This window comes from Mirounga angustirostris, unplaced genomic scaffold (assembly GCF_029215605.1).
Source record: "Mirounga angustirostris isolate CCGP_5_RB_7025 unplaced genomic scaffold, mMirAng1.0.hap1 SCAF_1, whole genome shotgun sequence".
Classification (NCBI taxonomy): domain Eukaryota; kingdom Metazoa; phylum Chordata; class Mammalia; order Carnivora; family Phocidae; genus Mirounga; species Mirounga angustirostris.
The window spans coordinates 165,706,558-165,724,800 of record NW_026991709.1 but is presented as its reverse complement, the minus strand read 5'-3'; the positions used below and the strand labels follow the sequence as shown (position 1 = coordinate 165,724,800).

Here is an 18,243-nt window from a genome sequence, read left to right as displayed (position 1 = left end):
TGGCTACCGTCCTGGGGGCGGTAGAACTGTTCCCCAGCAGCCCTGCCCACAGCGCCCTCTTAGCCAGGTCACCTGGGCACTGCCGAGGACTTGACGGCAGGGCTGTCCCCAGGGCAGAGTGTGAACACAGTGTGTGCTCACAGGCTCTCAGGAAATCTGCCGCCAGACTGGGTGCATGGCAGGAAGCTTGCGGGTGGCCTCTCACACAAGGGCAGTTAGCTCTCTGTGGCCACAGGTCCTCCCAAGCCCATTCTGTGGCTCCTCAATAGGACAACCCCTCCCAGCGTCTCCCGGTCACACTCCTCTCCCTGGGACAGGATCTAGATCTCTAAAGGGCCAGCACTAGAATGTGTCAGACCCTATATGCCATGACTTCAGCCTCAGATCTAAACCCTATCCTGAGCCTCACCGGGTGAGAGGGCCACAGACTCCCCTTCCAGGCGCCCCTCCACATAAGGAGGCCCCCCTGGCAGCTCTCTCATCGTTGCATACAAAGGGGACAGTGGCTGGGTCTGTGGGGAAAAACAGAGTTTTCCCAGGAAAACTGCCTGAGAGACAACAGAAAAGCAGGGCTCTCTCCATGGCGGGGCTACTGATTTCCTGCCCTCTTGTGGTGTTTCTCCTTCGTTTTGTCAGACTGCAGAAAGAGCTCAAAACTTGGGTGATAAGCTTAAGGCTTACTGACAGGAAAAAAAAAAAAATCGTATCATTAACATCACCACTTCAACTAAAACCCTGGCTGACTCATGTCAGAAGAAAAAGAAAGCGGGTTTAGGAATAATAAGCCAAGAATGAATTTCCTACATGTTGCAATTTCTCAGAACCTTAAAGAAAACAGATCTGTGCTCCTTTCAACAGCCTTATACAAGGAATGTGGGCAAGAACTTTACCCAAGAGAGCAGGAAGGGGGCCAAGGAAGAGAAAGACCCAAATCTCCTTGAACAAATGGCAAACGATAGACACCCTGCAAGGATTGAGGGACTTACATTTTAACAAATAAAAGGAAGAAAGGAAAAATGCACAACGTGCTGGTTTAGAGAGAAAATTCAGTAGTAAGTTAGTGTGTGGGATGGAGTGAGTGAGTGAGAAGAGAAATACTGAGCCTCCCCAGCCTGCAGCAGTTGGGGGGTAGGGGGGTAGAGAAGCTACTAGTTTCACGAGAGGTGGGAGGTGACCCTGAGTAAGGAGCCAAACCTAAGGCAGTTGGTTGGTGAACTTCAAGAAACAGAAAAAGTAAGTGGGAAATCTGGGCACTAGCCAGCCCAGAGAAGCCAGGAATGGATTTTTCTAAAAGAGATACACCAGGAACTTTTTTTTTTTTTTTTTTAAGAATAAGCCACAGTTCACCATAGGCTCAGGAGGAGCAAAAAGACAAGGCTGCCGCAAGAATGAGATTCATTCTGGAATGATGGAGAGAGGGAGAAGAGCCAATTTGCATACTTGAGGCAAAGAAAAAGAAAACATTTTTGCAGCTGAGATTTGGGTCAGGTGATCCCTGCCCAGCAGGGCTCTGCCCGAGGTGATCCAAGGCCAGTTTGGAATAGGCACCCAAGCCAGGGACAGAAGGCACTGACCTTAGAAAATCACATTCGAGAAGGAAAGAAAGCAGTGCTCTTGGGGCAGGGATAGGGCCGGGCTGCCTGGTACAAGAAAGTTACTTACATAGCCTAGGGAAGCAGGGAAATTCAAGGCAGGGGCTGTTGCCAGGCTGGATGCACTGTGCAGTGAGTTTACCCATGAGATTTAAGGAATTCTGTATAATGTGATTAGCCCAAGAAGATGGAACCAGCAAAGATTCCAGACCCTGGTTCTGTTCATTTACAATGAACACAGGGGAGCAGGGGTGCTAAGGAGTTGGGGGAAGTGAAGAAACAAAACTTTGGATTGGGCTGTCCAGTGTTGTCAAGAGAAGCTCAGAGAATGACGAGTGACACTTCCATCAGGGAGGAAGATGGGAGATCCCTCTTGGTCCTGGCCTTTGCACATGTTGTTTCCTTAGTCTGGAATGACCTTTCCCTCCTTTTTCTGGCTCTTACTCTCTAAGCCTCAGCTTGAACATTTCCTCCTCTAGGAAGACTTCTCGGGCTTTACTATTCCTGCCTCCAACCCAAGCTGGGTTAGGGGTTCCCATACCACCCAGGACTTACTCCATTGTCTGCTAAACTGGTTCCCTACTAGACACGACTGTCTTTTGTTCCTGTTGTATTTCTAGGCCCTGGTCCCTTACCTAGTGCAGTGGAGGGCCCAATGAATGCATGCTTGTTGGGAGGCAACAAATATATGAGTAGGAGCTTGCAGCCAGGGAATTCTGGGGCTCTCTGGTTCAAAGTGCCCAAAATCCTGGAGCAGACTCCAAAAGAGAAGCGCCGCAGGACATTAGGAGGCCACTGATCACCACATCCAGTCAAATCCTGCTCTCTAAACCCGGTTCAAAGCCAGAGTGCCATGGGCCACAGAGGTCTGTGCTGGGGGCTGTGGTACTGACTTCCTGGGGCTCACAGAGTGCTTCCTCCACTCTAGAGCTAGACGGCAGATGGAACTGGGGAGGAACGGGGAAGGGGTAAGTGTGCTCAGGAGGCAGCCCCTCCAGAGGAAGCTGGGTAATAAGGAGGGAGAATTCCAGAGCTGGAACCAGGGGGAAGGCCTGTTCAGAGCACAGCCAACAGGGACAAACCAAATACCTTCCAAGACTATTAGGAAGATTGCATAGAAGGAGGGGTAAGAACATGCTCGTAAATTGGGATGTGATCTATTACAGGGAAATGGGTTTGGATTAGGGTCCTCAGACAATATTTGTTTGCCAAATACTACATAAAAAAAAGATAATTAGGATATTCTAAGAGCCACTCAGTGTTACCTGTATTCTTCCAACTTTTCTAAAAAAGCAGCAGCCTTTTTGATTCACATCATAATTTCAAGTGCTTTCCTAGGCCCTCTTTCCCAGCAACTACTGTACAGTCGCTGGACAGAGTTGCCCATGTGTGCTGGTAAATGTTTCACAGCTAACTCTTGCGATGGAAAAAGACAAAGAAAAGATCTTGGCATTTGCCAATTTCTGTGGTGTAAATACTCCTGCCTTCGCTGATTTCAAGCTACCAAGGGGGAAGGCACTGAATGCAGTTGGAAAGATGTCGCTCTGAGCCAGCCCCAGCACATTGCTGGCTCTAAGACACACATCAACACCCATCCTGGCTTTCTATGGACACAAGCTTGAGATGGTGACTCTGCACCTACCTCTCTCAAAGGAATTTTTTATGTCATTGACTTCGACCTGAGATCCTGGTACTCGGAAGATCCCTTGCTGCTGGAGTCCTAAAAGAAACAAACAGAAAATGCCATGATGCCTTGAGCTCATCAGACCTCTGGGGACATTGATGATTCTCCCAATTGTTTGTCTCTTTCTCCCACCACTTTTTACGAGAGTCGTTCCCAATAAAGATCTCCTGGCAGAAGCCCAAAAGTAGCCTTTGCAATGAACTTCAGCTGGCCAAAACACTCTGCACCATCCTGTTTCATATGTCTGTGATCTCTTGTTGGGGGCCATAAATTAAGGTTGATATCCACACAGGACCAGTGGTAGCCAAGGTGCACTTTGCCTACCAAGTTCACCAGGGACACTGGCACCAAGGAGCTTGGCTTGAGTTTACAAATGCCATTTCAGTGTAACAGCCACAGAGATTTTGAACAAGAATGATCAATATCATTCACTCGACCATTTCCACCCCCTACCTATACAGACATCTTCTTTCCAGGAAAGCTCGAGTCTAGCGTGCATGCTGGCCTGGGATCAAGGTGCTTGGGGGACATCAAATTATTATAGAAAAATAATCTTTTTTAAATATGCTTCTATAAGGCCATAACAAGGAGGAGACCCGATAGCTGACGTAACAGTAACAACACAGGATCAGAACCTATAGGGCTGAACAGTAACCTATAGAATCGAAGGAATTAAAGGGCCTCTCTCATCTTGAATGGGAATTCATGGGGTGACTGTGATCTCCCTCATGTTCAGTTTTTCTTTATAAAACAACTCTCCACATTATAATTTAGGAAAGTGTTTACCTCTAAAAGGCAGGCTTTAGCCCAAGTTTGGTTTGTACATAGTATGTGCTCAATAAAAGTGTGTTTATGTCTTTCCTTAACCAATATTGAATCTCTACCACCTGTGTCTTTTATCCCACTGTCCTGGCATATTCCCATTCAGTCATACTTGCTTCCTTCCCATATTAGACCTTCACGCTTACCATGCACGGCTGGCTTCTTCTACTCAAAGATCACCCCCTCAGAGACGTCTCTCCTTACCACCTTAGCCAAAACAGCCCTGCCACCCTCTGGCCATTCTCTATCCCCTTTTAATTAGTTTCTTGGCATTACTGCTACCTAAAATTATATTATTTCTTTATCTGCTTATTTCCTTGCCCTTCTAATCGGTAATGTAAGCTACCAAGGGCTGGCGCCTTACCTGTCTTATTCATGCCTGTATTCCCATTGTCAGAACAGTGCCTGCTATGCACTCTGAAAATAAATTTTTGGAGGAGTGAATGAATGAATAGAGGGAAGCACAAGGGAAGTGTTGGGGACACCATGGTTAGCACATCCCAGACACTGCATTTCCTTTCTGGAGCTGACTAGAGCCAGTTAACTGACCAATTGCTCAGCTACCTTCAGTGCTCAAAACACAGACCTCTGAGGCTGGGTGGAGTCACGGAGGAACCGAGACACTTCTCCTGTCCATGCCTTCCCTGAGCCTCAGTCTTCCTAGTTCCTGGGTCTTCTCACCACCACCTCCGTCCCCAGACATACAAGGCTCAAGAGAGCACTCAGCATGGCAGCTGTGCCAAGAAGCGTTTTCTCGCTAGGAAGCGGGGCAGGGACAGGACAGCTTCCAAGATGAACTGAAATCTCATTTCCTATGAGAACAGCCCAGCACCTGTTCTGGAAAGAGCTGAAAACACTGCCCCAAGATTGAGCTTACCGTATAAATTGATGTACCGGATGCAGCTCTCGACTACAAGCGGTATAGCTTGTCCTGAATCCTTAAGAAAAAAAATCGTGAGTTGTACTGGGCTTGGCAACCACCACAGGGAAAAAGACATTGCAAACACAGGTTATACACTCAAGCCAGAATATTAGTACCATCGGATTAGTAGGAAAATAAGCAAGGAACTGCTAATCCTAAAGTCTCCACAAACAGTTAAAACAAAATCTTCAGTTATGTGCAGAGAAAGGCATAGCCATGATAATTTTAAAGAAATGCTCTGTCTTCTTACTTAGCTGGGAAGAAATCAGGGCTCAAAGGCTTGGCAGGCACACCTGGGAAGGGGAGGGAGCCCGCTGCTCGGAGAGGGCTGGAGTTTGCTCTTGAAGAGTGCTCTGCCTTCCCCTCCACTTTGCCCCACTCAACCCTATCCTCCCAGTGCTCAAGGACAAAAAGGGAGGATCAAAGCCTCCTTCTAGCACTGCAGTACCTGATGCTTGAAATAAGAACACACTATGGGAAGCAAGGATGGCCCCAAGGGTCCTACTGAGCTCTGAGAAAGGAAGGCCAGGTCTAATGAGGTTACAACCTAAACATCCAGGCAGATACTTTATTTGACAATAAACATGTTATAAGGAAAAGTTCCAGAAACAGCTAATGTCAGCCATTGACCACTGAGTGGCCAACCTTAGTCAAAAAGGCTGAATAAGATGCAGTTCTAAACATACGCATGGCAGGGGGTGTGAATGTATTTTCAATTACATCTTCCTAGATGGGCCCACAGCCACAAAGAGCGAGGCAAGGGCTAGTTTTGTCTTGGATTCCATGACTAGTTGATCTATTATTCCGAACACTTAAAGAGCACAAAATCTTTTTTTAAACTTTCATTAAAACGGGCCAAATTAAATTACTAACCTCCTCAGATGAGGGAACAACAAGGCACACGTAATATGTTCTTGTAAAGAGACAGAAAAACCCACGAATTTCGATGCCTTTGTGGTTCCTCCACACCCCACCTGTGAATCCTCTCCTTGGTTAACGATAGTCAGGGAGAGGGGGATAAAATGGACCCTGTGGCAATAGGCAAGGTGGGCCCTGCTCTAGAAGTCAGTACTAAAGACAGGTTCCAATCAGTTGAATGGGGCTAACGGACCTTTCTAGTAAATACCTGGTTCCTGGTTCGAGCATTTCTTCTTCCTCTGATAACAAAAAATAAACAGGCAGCAGAGCAGGAGAAAAAGAAAAGATTACGGAGGAGTAAGATCAGTTAGAGTAAGCAGATCCTTCAGAGTCCGTGAACGCGGAAATGCAATGGCAGCCACCAACGGTCCTGGGGAGACTGCCAACCAGCCTGCCGGTGGGGAGGGCCGCCCCTGCGCCTCTGGGCCTCATAGGAGCTCTGTACCCTGCCCCTGGTCAGCCTGCCGGTGTGCCTGCCTCGGACACCTGGTGGCAAAGGGGCCTCTATCAGTCCTTGTCAAGCACAGGGCCGGTGTGTGCTGAGCCCCTTTCTCGTCCCACGTTTAGCTTCTCCTCAACACAGGGGCTGTTCATTCACCAAAGGGCAAGGGCCCACCTAAGGCACCTTAAGGTTAGCCCAGCTGCCCACAAGGAGGAGGGACATACACCTTCAGGCATCTACTGTAACACTGTCCCTGCAAGTCAATTCAGGAAACCTCATTCTTAGTAAAAAGCTAATTTCACCAAGATTGTGTTTATTAGGTGCCCTCTGCTACAACCTGACAGGATTCCACCTGATTCCAAATTCAAACAGCTTCCCATGCTTTCCTACCAAACACCCTGGGTAGCTTTTCCTGGGTATCCATTGGCTTTGCTCTCCTTCCTGCTCCCCGACCCTCACACTGGTACTGAAATACTGCAGGGAACCCCAAAGCTGAGCAAGGCCTGGGGAAGGGAGGGTGGGGGGTGGTCAAAACACTTTTATGATCTTGCAGGTAGAACTGGAGCCTTTGCTTTCACGAAAGCCACTGTAGTCACCCATTTTCAGGGGAGCCCTGTATGCTCTTTCTTCCATGTCTGCAGCAGGTCAGGGTCTGGGCTGGGAGCTATGTCTCAACCAAGCTCCTTGACAGGACAGTGGAGGAGGTGTGCCTTCTAGCTGGTGTCATCTGTCCGGTCCCCAGCATCTCCACAAGTGGAATTATATGTTGGCTAAACCTACCTGAATCCTAGAACTGAGCAAATAGCCTGTCAGATGGGACTCTACGAGTAATCTCCTAAAAGCTCGTGACCACAGTAATGGCTAGCATTTCCATGGTGCTTACTCTGGGCCAGGAGTGCTCTAGAAACACCGCACAGATTAGCTCATTTGAACTCGTCACACACTCATGAGGTAGGTAATCAATATTCTCATTTTACAGAAACAGGGTGGGGACTCTCCCTCCCAAAATCTATAATAAAATTGAAATGGTCTTCAAAATTTCTAAGAAAAATTGGGTTTCCTTCTGTCTGAGAGGGGAAAAAAAATGAAGGATTTTGAAAAGGGCCAATTCCAACGATCCTAGAAATTGATCAATGTATCTGTCATTCTTAACTTGGGGATGCTGCCTTGTCCCACTACACCCTCATCATCGCGGAGTCCGAGCGATGTCATTTTACTGAAGAACCTTTCACAGGTTTGGCATTTCAAGCTGGGCATTCTCCGTTCGTGCAGAGTTTTCTTCCAGATAGCACGTGAATCATAAGAGAAAATTAAATGCCATTCACAAAAGTTGAAGAGCTGAATATATTATAACCGCCTTTTCATTCTCTGAAAGCTAATTGTCCTTGAGGGCGAGCCCCTGCTGCATGAGAGTTTTTCTCCGCACTGCCCGCTCAGAGCAGGCGCGGAAGAGTTTAACTGCCCTGGGGCGCCTGGGTGGCTCAGTCGGTTAAGCGTCTGCCTTCGGCTCAGGTCATGATCCCAGGGTCCTGGAATCGAGCCCCCCATCGGGCTCCTGGCTCAGCGAGGAGCCTGCTTCTCCCTCTGCCTCTCTCCCTGCTCATGCTTTCTCTCTATCTGTGTCTCAAATGAATAAATAAAATCTTAAAAAAAAAAAAAAAAGAGTTTAACTGCCCTGACAGTATGTGGTATAAGTACAGTGTGACTATAAAGAAATGCAGTTGTGTTGAACAAATATACCTTTTTTTTTTTAGTCAAGTGAGTGTGTTTATTCTTTCCACTAGTCCCCCAAGGACTTATTCCGACCACATGACCCATGCTAAGCGGCTTTTTAGAGCCAGTCAGCCAGCCCCACTGTAGCCTATGCCTCTTGCCATTTTGTACCATCAGAGGTGTTGCAAAGCTGAACTCAAGAACGCTTTTCCTTCCAATGGCCAGGGTGTCCATTCGAATAGGAAGTTTTGGCACCACCGACCGGGGCCATGCCACAGGCTCTAAGGAAGACTGACCAATGGCACCAATGACAATGGATTCAGAGTAAGAATGTGGCTTCCCAAGGTGACTACCTCCTCCAAGGGGCAAACATGCAGTTGAGTTCTGATGTGTTTATCACGAGGAATAAAGTCAGATTGTCTGACAGTCACACATTTTATGTAGGAGCTCTCTATTAAAAAAGACTATTTCATTAAACAGAACACCTAATTCTCAAGTCCTGTCATCTAAGAGTCAGTTCCTTCCAAGTGCCCGGACTGATCATCCGTCTCCAAAGAGCTGAGCAAATTTGGGAAGGTGTGCCTGTCTCAGAGCCTTCATTCATTGTGTTCCTCCTTTCAGGGACTCCTGTCCCGCTCCTCTCCACTTTGCCCCTACCCACCCGCCAGAAGCCTCCTGCGCTCTGGGGCTCATGGCTCTTCGTGTTCTGCGCCCTCACAGCACTTGCTTCCACGTGGTCATTCACAGACTGCTCGTCCTGAATCGCCTATTCTTTCAGTTTTCTGTGCTGAAAACCTCCTGAGCGGCACTATACGCTCCCTGAGGGCAGAGAGAATAGCTCATGTGTCCTTCAGTCCCCTCCTGGCTATGGAGAGTGGCTTTCGTGGGCAAGGGTGAATGAGATGAAGTCTTGGTGGAGACAGGAGGGAAGATAAAGAAAGAAGGACTCTTGACACGGCTGCATTTTCCCATGATCTACTGGATGGTAAACTGCTCACTCAGGGTCCCCTCCAAACAGTACCTCTTTCCTGATGCACCCAGGGGCACCCCTCCTTTTGGGATCCTCCCTGCCTCACTCCTCTGAGGTAGCCTAAAGCAGCCCTTGTTCCCCGCCCCTGGACAGTCCCAACTGGTGCCCAACTGTTCCTCTGTTCCCTTCCCCTATTGTCCCTTCCCCAGAACTACGCCCACCAGCAGAGACAGCTGGGACCCAGGCTGCTGGCCCTGCCTACCCAGTCCCATGCCTGCCCGCCCCCCAAACCCCATCCTGTAAATCCCGTGAACAGTGTGTCAGGACGGAGGACAGAGTACCTGAGCAGGGGCAGCCTCCACTGCTCCAAAATCGCCAGCAAAGCCCAAGAGCATTTACATTTCTCCTGATTGACACCAGTCTTCTTTTCTGCAGAAAGTGTCTTCACTGGATAATGGAGGGCTCTCGAATAACTGGCAGGGACCTTTCCCCCCTGCTCCCCCTAACTCATGTTCCTCAAGCATCTCCCCCACCTGCTGCCCTTTTCAACTCCCTGGCCAGCTTCAGCCGCCTTGAGCCACTCATTCTATCTGGGATGCCTTGATCCTGTGCCCTTTGCCTCCAGGAGGCAAGAAAAAGAGAAACTCGCTGGGCTGAAACACTTTCATTTTTAAATCAGGATGTACAGGGTTCACCTGGAATTCTAAAGGGACTACCTCAAGAAGCAAAACAAGGTGGGAGAGTTTTCTCTTAAAAATTATATGTGTTTTCTTTGTCGGTATATTCTCAACCAAAAAAAAAAAAATTACTTGTGTAAAAACCCACTGTTACCCGCAGGGATTTTCTTTGTGTTGCTTCCAACCAACCACTTCTTGGGAGGCATGGATGCGAAGCGTGGTAAGGTGATTTCTCGAACTGTCCCTGGGGCTAGCTAGGACCGCAGTTCCTGAAGCAAGAGAACATGGCTGGCAGGGACCACGGTGCTGGCATTTCAACCCCACTTGGACTTCATGGGCTTCATCAGGATCTTATCCCTCCCCTGGGGCTGAGGATCACTGGAAAGCACTTAGGATCAACTGGTCAGAGACAAAAGCAGCTCTGCTTTGAAGTACTGACTAAAGGTAAGAGTAGGCTGCGGTGAGGAACGAGGTTGCCTCAGGGCCTGGTTCAGGGCAGGACTGAAAGTTCTGGTTGGTCGGGGCAGGGCTGTGGGCCAAAGGGAGGAGGTAGAGAAAGGCTGCCATTACATTGGGCGCATTCGCGGACTCCGTGGCTCCCCAGCAAGTACCTTAATAAACGCTTCCATACAGCCATTAAATAGTTTATGGCTACACACTGAGAGAGGCCTAGGTCTCCTCATTTTCTGTGGTTTAGGGGGAAGACAGGGGGGCCTAGGGAAAACGGAACAAAAGAAATCAAGAAAGCAACCAATGCAAACATACAACTGGGAAAGACGCTCTTAAAACCCATGACTGAAGGAGAACACAAAATGCAAATGGAAACCCCTGAACCCCCAGCACATTGGTGTCCAATGCTCCATCTGAAGGCCTTTGGATGCTTAAGGGGAATCTTAATTTAATTCCCACAATGTCAGGCAGGAGCAACGCTCGTATTACACAAATGCATTCTAGATCACAGCGGGGAAATAGTATGTATCCAGGAAACCATTGCAACTCCAATCAGAGGCTGTCATCCTGCAAAGCTGACCAGATGGAGGAGGAACCAGGGGAGAGAGATGTAATCTGCAGCCTGAGAAAGCAAGAGACTTTCAGTGATGATTGGAAGGGTTAATTTTCATTACTTTGGCTTAAATTCATAACCAAGTCTCAACTCCCAATGTACCAGGGCACTGATCTTTCTAATGCCTCTTGGCATTTCAAATGCACTTGACTAATCTTTATTGCATTGATCTAAGAGCCAGGCAATTATTATTCTCATTTTAGAGATGAAGATAACTGATGCCTGGAGGGAGGCTACAGCTCTTTCGGGGCCCCCGGGTGACCCAGGGTGATGATTACATCCTGTGCTTTAGTCAAATACAATTTTGATTAAAGCACTTTCAAATCCATTATTAACATCAGTTCAACCCTGTACGGACAGCCCCATTTTACAGAGGCAGAAACTGAGGCCTAAAGAGGGGAACTGGCAGAGCCAGGCCCCAAACTCAGGCCTCATTGGCTCCAACACCAAGATTTTTCCCACCAGGCCAGTGATGGAGTCTTAGGGACTGTTAATTTCCAGCCAAGGACTCATTTCATCCCATTAACCCTTGCCAGCAGAGGACCTGTTGGGTCAGGTTGAAAGTGTCTTGCTTTACTTTAGGATCTCCATTCCCTGTGCTCCACTCTTGGCTCCAGGGAGGGGAAACCATACCACAGTTCACCAGGAACAGTGAAACAGCCACAAACACTGGACCAGTTTCCAGAGTTGCTCACCATGCATATACCTGTGTTGGCTTATTTGCTCATCTTTTGCCACCCAAGTTTGGCCTGACTCAATGCTGCTAGCCTTCCAGGGCAAAGGGCTTTCTGAGGTTAGGAGGAGGGCCCCTAACTGAGAGAGGCAATTCATTTTCAAATGGCTTGGTTCACAATTTGGGGAGCAACAAGGTGGAGACCCAGCCTGGTACAGATAATGTCCACACGTGACTAGCAAAGACCTGGTCTCCCAAGTCTTGACTGATTTCTGTGAATGGGCAAGAAATCGTAAGGATTGTGGAGCCAATCGAGGTGAAAGAGATTCACACTGCCTCTGCTCACTGGCCTTGTTGTGCCTATCCTTGTCAGCAGCCCAGCCATCTAAGGAAATCTCAGGAGCTTCTCCTACATGTTTGAGTATTGAGCAAATGCTGCTGGATCCAGGACATGCATGGGCAAAGACACAGCTGAATCCAAATATCATGCCACCCAAACACTGGAACCAAAATAACAGCACAGACCAAAATTTTAAAAAGAAACAACAGGCAAGACTATTTCGAGCCCATCTTGGATCTATGTCAATTTGGTTAGCTAAGTCCATGTCATTTCTTTTTCATCAGTTACCAATTTTTTGAGGATGTGGGTACGTGGGGGTGGTACTTCTTACAACTGATCTGCTTTTGAGTTTCCAAATGCCAAAAGAGAGTGTAAAAAAAAAAAAAATGTGATGCAAGGCCACGGTTTTAAATCTTGGGATTAGGAATAACTTGAGGATAGCAACTGCACCACCTTGTTCCCCTAGTGTTTGGGGTTTCTATTTGTGAGCATTTTCAAGATGGTTTCCTTATCTCACACTGCATGATACCCTCACAACGACCCTGTGAGGTAGGCAAGACTGATTAAATCCACTTTAAACATAAGGCAAATGAGCCCATGAGAGATTAAGAAACTTTCCAAGAGTCACATAAAATAATATGTGACTGAAGCTGAGAACTGAATTCAGCTCTTCCTCCTCAAGATTCTGGTGTGAGTGGGAAATTGGGAAGTTGATTTTATCACAGAGCACCCAGCAGTTGCTCTGAGTTATCTATTAAACTCCCATGGCCAGCAAAAGTAGAGATTCTTAGTGCAGGGGCTGGACACCCAGCTGGAGAGTTTTTTTAAAATAAGTCTTAAGGAGTTTTTTTTCTTTAAGTTTACAAAATGGAATGAAGGGGGAAAAGGATACTTTCCCCATTTCTTCTGCCCAATCCAGAAGGAAAAGGACTGCTCAAATCACACTGGGATTTCTTTCTTTGTGTGGTGTTCTGGGCACTGACCGGAAATCTCTGACAAGGAAACGTAGCTATCCCAACTTTGCATGACATCAAATCGATTTTGACTTACTCAAGTGCTGGGTGGGACACAAAGTGGGGAGCAGGGGGGCAGCTCAGCCAAGGAAAGTGGGGCAGCCTAAGCCTTCCATCTCTTCTGCTGCTCAGTTGCAGAGCAAAAAGGAAAGAAAGAGAGAGGCAGGGAAAACAGGAACAGAGAAAGCCACGGAGAGGAAGAGAGAGAAACCAGAGACCAATGTCCCCTTTCTGTCTTTCAACCAAGACGAAAATTAACATACATTGATAACATAGGAATTGGCCTCAAAATTATTTTGTGACCAAAAGAATGGTGACTAAAATGTTCCCTAGATAACCCCATAGATGTGGGTGTTAACATCCAAAATGGTGGCAATACTGTAGTTCAGTGGCAGTCAGGCCCTTGGAAGCTGCATGTGGGTATGTGTCAGGTTGCATCTGTTTAGACAAGAACTCTCACATGCTTTCATCGCTAATCCCGACCATAGGGACAAGCCAACCTGGGTTAGGGAAGCCAGTCTGTAGTTAGAATAATCACAATCAAACCTTATGTTTGCATCTCGCTGTCCCATTTATCACGCACTTTCCAAGTGCATTATTGCATCTGGACCATCTAGTTACAGGGTTATGAATTGGGATTATTCTATAATCAGGTTCTTAAATGTGAGAAAAAAAGTACTGCGTTGCAGCCCATATCCAAAAATTGGTCTACACAGGCCAGCAGCAACTTGGCTGAGGGGACCTGCTCAAAGGATCATCCAAAATGACACTAACATTGGGCAGGAAACCATGGAAGATATAGAGAGCCATAGCATAGAAACATCTCACCCAGGGGCCTTTAGGATTAAATTAAAAACCACTCCAAGTTGGCAGCACATTGCACACAAATTTTAAATGATTTTTGGAAGTAAAGGGAAGCGTTTAGTTTACTAACAAAGTTGCCTCTGACCTTGGCCAAGGGCCAGAGTACAGATGGCTGGGTTTGCAGTTTAGTGTAGTATGTCTAAGTGGGAGGTCTGTAGTCGCAGCTTACATTTCCCAGGCCCTAGGTCAAAGAGGGTGTGGAAGACTACATCTCAGATGGCTTTATTTAAAATTAAAAAAAAAAAAAACAACAACAAAACCCTCAACTTTTCTCTGAGTTAGACCCTGGGACCTAGCCAAGGGTTTGATTACAGATCTCTCCTGCAATCTGCTGGAACCATCTTCCTTTGCATGAGTTCTAGGAATTAGGAGGAAGTGAGGGATGGCTCAATTTGTCCCCCATCTGTTTTCCTATTTGCAGACTTTGGTGTAAAATGCGGCTTCTGTTGTTTGGGGACTACGACAACATCCTCTTGCCAGAAAAACTAACTAACTAAATAAATAAGGAGTTTGTTTCTGGAAAGTTCTTAGAAAGTGACCCTGCACATCTGCTGACCCTCTGGGAAGGTCCTCGCCTGGCATTATGAATCATCCTGATATTCCCAAACTGCCACGGCCCAGAGGAACAGCTGCACAGCTAAGCTTCTGGAAAACCCCTTGTCTCCCCCATCCTGGGCCCAGCAAAGTGAAAACCTCAGAGCTTTCTAAGCCCCTTCCCAGCCAACTCTCTTCCAGATGAACAGGAGGGAGTTGAGGGTTCATCTTTCCTCTCGCCAAGTAGAACAGCTTTCCAGGATTCTGGGCCACTAGCTCGATTCGTGTTGGACAGTGGCATAACTATTTGCTGGGAACTTGAAAGGAAAGAGATGGGTTCTAAGGAACAACTCGGGCAGCAACAGGGCTGCTTGGGGATCTAAACACTCTGAAAGTAGAGGAAAGGTCCAGTAGCTGAAAGTCAACCCCTCAGCTACCAGCTGCTGAGTGGAAAGTGTTCACTGGCTCTGGTCTGCTCAGGGAAAAGCGCAAAGGGTAATGTTGAGCAAGCTGGAGAGAAAGCAGAAGTTGCCCATTTGTTACTTTCCCAGCAAGGGATGCCGCCATCAGTCCATCCAAGTGCCCAGGAGGTCTGAAGCCAGGCTGCGGGCAGTAGGGGCATCTGGGCGCGCTTATGTGGCTATGCGCATGCATATGGCCGGATGTGTGCCATACGAGCCAAATCCAAAGCCCTGGCAAATGGGGACTCCAGGCTGGGTCCTCTGCCTGGGCTGGGCAGTTTGCTCAGCAGCCAAAGAACAGACGGGGAGACAGGTCAACAGCTACCCCACAGCCTCTGGCCTCTACTGGTTGTCCTCAGCCACTCTGCAATATATATTACTGTCCCGCCCGATGGATAGCGCCAACAGAACATACCCCACTTTCCCACAGCAGCTGGGAAAGGCACCCTCCCCACCACAGGCCTGTAGGGGGCGCGGCTTCACCAGCACGATGCTAGGACAAGCAGAACAGCCAGCCTTCTCTCTCAGCACAGCCACACCATCCTGGAGACACTTGAGGAAGAGCTATCCTGCTCTAAAAACAGCCCAGCTTCTCTGAGCTCTCAGCAGCATCTGCTTTCCCACCTTCCCGCCTTCCTGCCTCTCCTGCACCCCCCATCCCCACCTCAGGCAGCAGGTGCAAAAAACAAGATCCCCAACTCTTACCTGGTTGTGCCACATTCTGCTCTCTCTCCTGGAAAATAAAGTATACATTGATGTTTAACTGTTTTTTGTTGTTGTTGTTTTAACCAGCAAACATTCATCTTTTTCTAAAAACAAGGAACAACTGAACCTAATTATTTGCGAAATAGGAAACTGAATTATGCCTAAGAAATGGTCTGTTGGAAAGAACCAAGTCTTATTAAATCCCCAGGGCCTCCTATCTGTAAGGCTATGCTCACATAAATTTCATTTTGTATTGTTCATGTATATTTTTTTCAGTGACTTTCAAATCACCACTTGCATCAGAATCTTCTGGGGACCTTATTAAAAATGCAGATTTGGGGGCTTTCCCATGGGCCTTCTGAATCAGAAATCTCTGAGCTAAGACAGGAATCTGCATTTTAATAAGCACCCCAGGTGATCCCTTCTGTGTGTGCCAAAGCTCAAGAACTCATGCACTGCTTTGTATCAAAAAAGGTTGGTTGATGGGGCGCCTGGGTGGCTCAGCCGGTTAACCGTCTGCCTTTGACTCAGGTCATGATCTCTGGGTCTCAGGATCGAGTCCCAAGTGGAGCTCCCTGCTCAGCAGGGAGTCTGCTTCTCCCTCTCCCTCTAGCCCCTCTGCTTATTCTCTCTCACTCTCTCTCTCAAATGAATAAATAAAATCTTAAAAACAAACAAACAAAGAAAGGTTGGTTGAGCACCCATCATAGACTTGGCCCTGAAGAGCAACAGATACAAGATATCTCTTGTTGTTCCTCAACCCAGCCACACCCCCACTCCAACCCTTCCTGCCTTCATTCTCAGCTGAAGACCTTCTTGCTTCCTTCACTGGAGAAGAAAATCAGTAAGACAGGTCTTGGCATGCCTCCCTAAGACACACACACCTACCTGTGCCTGCTCATTCACTCTCTACCTCCTCTCCTCTCCGGTACCCCAGAGAAGCATCTGGACTCTGTCAAGGCCCAGACCTCTGCATGCTCTCAGTCCCAGCCTCTCTGCCCTTCTCGGGTGCTCTGTTTCTGCAAGTACCCCCCACCACCCCAACCATCACCAATCTCCTTTCTTCTGGATCATTCCCATCCGCCTATAAACATGTTCTGGATATGTATAATCTAGCTTTGAAACCTCCCCTGGGCCCCCTTTCTCCCTCTAACTCCATCCCCATTTCTCTCCTTTACAGCAAAGCTTGCTGAAGGAGCTGTCTAGGAAGCCCTCTTGCTTCCCCCCGCTCACCCCACTGAGGCTGGCTTCTGGCCTCACCATCCACAGAGACTGCCAGCTCCATGTGGACGAATCCACTGTCTTCTCTGCTCTTATCTGACTTCTGGGCAACAACTCAGTGAATCGTCCTTCTTCTTACAAAGCTTTCTCCTTGATTTTCATGACTCCACACTTGACAAGTGTCCCTCCTGCCCTACAGGCTGTTCCTCTGTTTCTCTTGCTGTCTCTTCATCTGCCCAACCTCTAACCTCTAAATGATGGGATGCCCCCAGGAGGTGTACCCAGATCTCTTTCTACACACCTTATCTGCCTGACCATGACCAAAGTGCTTACCAAGGACTCCCTACTCTTATCTCCAGATCTTCCATTTCCCTGGAATTCCAGACTCCTAGTCACTGCCTTCTTTTTTATTTTTAACAGCTTTGTTGAAGTATAATTTACAGAGCATAAAATTCACCCATTTGAAATGTATGGTTCAATTATTTAGTAAATAGTCAAGTTGTGCAACCATCACTGCAATTCAATTTTAGAACATTTCCTTCACACGAAAAAGAGCCCTTGTGCCAATTCACAGTGACCTCCCCCCTTCCATCTCCAGCCTACGGCAACTGCTCATCTATTCTCTGTGTCTAAGGATTTGCTTATTCTGGACATTTCATAAAAATGGAATCATGCTATCTTGTGCATTTGGCTTCTTTCACTTAGCATACGCTTTTGGGGTTCACCCACACAGCACGATTCAGTACTTCATTCCTGTTATGGTGCAGCAGAGAACGTCTAGGCCAGGGTTGTCCAATAGAAATGTAATGGAAGCCACAATTTCTAGCAGCCGTGTTACAAAAAGTGAAGAGAAATAAGTGAGATTAATTTTAATAACATATTGTGTTTAACTTAATACATGAAAAATATAATTTCAAAGTATATCAATATAAAAATTCATAAAATATTATATGTATATTTTTTCTATTAACTCAGAAATCAAAAATTTTCTACCCTTTACCTTCTGAGACCTGTTGGGATTTTTAAAAATATATTGTATAGTCAGTGGTTCAGTCATTTTCAGAAGGTCAGACTGTCTGGTCCTTGTGGGACACTGGCTCTGTAATGTGCTATTAAATCTTGGGCTGAAAAGGTTATGTCCCATCCCTTTTATAGACAATGCACTATTCATTCTTGAGGGGCTACAGTAAATTGAAAAGCCACCCGTATCTTGGGTATAAACCCTGGAGCTTACAGACTACTCGGAGCAGTAAAAAGGTCAGAGATCTAAAACTCAGAAACGATGATAAACTAAGAATCCTCTGGCCAATAAAACAGCATAGCAACAGCCAAGGGCATATACGGGTGTGTTCTTGTTCCCAAGACGTGCCAGTGACATTTACAACAAGGAATGCCAATTTGCAGGACACCTAGAAGGATTTTGACTTGTGTGTGTGGGATCAATCATGTTAAAAAAAATTTGCTTCTAAGTGAGTGCTTCTGTTTCCTCTAACTTGTGGCTTTGAGCTATGCTGTCAAAAGAGTACTTGAGAGAAATGGATTACATGATACACTTCATTAAAAAAACAACAACCTTGTATCTTCTCAATCAAAATATTCTGCTTGGCCCCATATTTCTCACCTGTTTCC

The 18,243-nt window shown here is 47.0% G+C and overlaps 1 protein-coding gene across 1 annotated transcript in view; it reads right to left on the bottom strand.

The window, feature by feature from the left end:
* Nucleotides 1-18,243, bottom strand: part of SRGAP3 (SLIT-ROBO Rho GTPase activating protein 3) — a 244,116-nt gene that overhangs the window by 33,065 nt on the left and 192,808 nt on the right. Inside the window, exons 11-14 of the mRNA XM_045861921.3 lie at nucleotides 15,394-15,421; nucleotides 10,352-10,454; nucleotides 4,976-5,036; nucleotides 3,235-3,312 (exon numbers count right to left, since the gene is read on the bottom strand). Coding sequence (XP_045717877.1) covers nucleotides 3,235-3,312; nucleotides 4,976-5,036; nucleotides 10,352-10,454; nucleotides 15,394-15,421 — 270 coding nt within the window. The remainder of the gene's footprint in view (nucleotides 1-3,234; nucleotides 3,313-4,975; nucleotides 5,037-10,351; nucleotides 10,455-15,393; nucleotides 15,422-18,243) is intronic.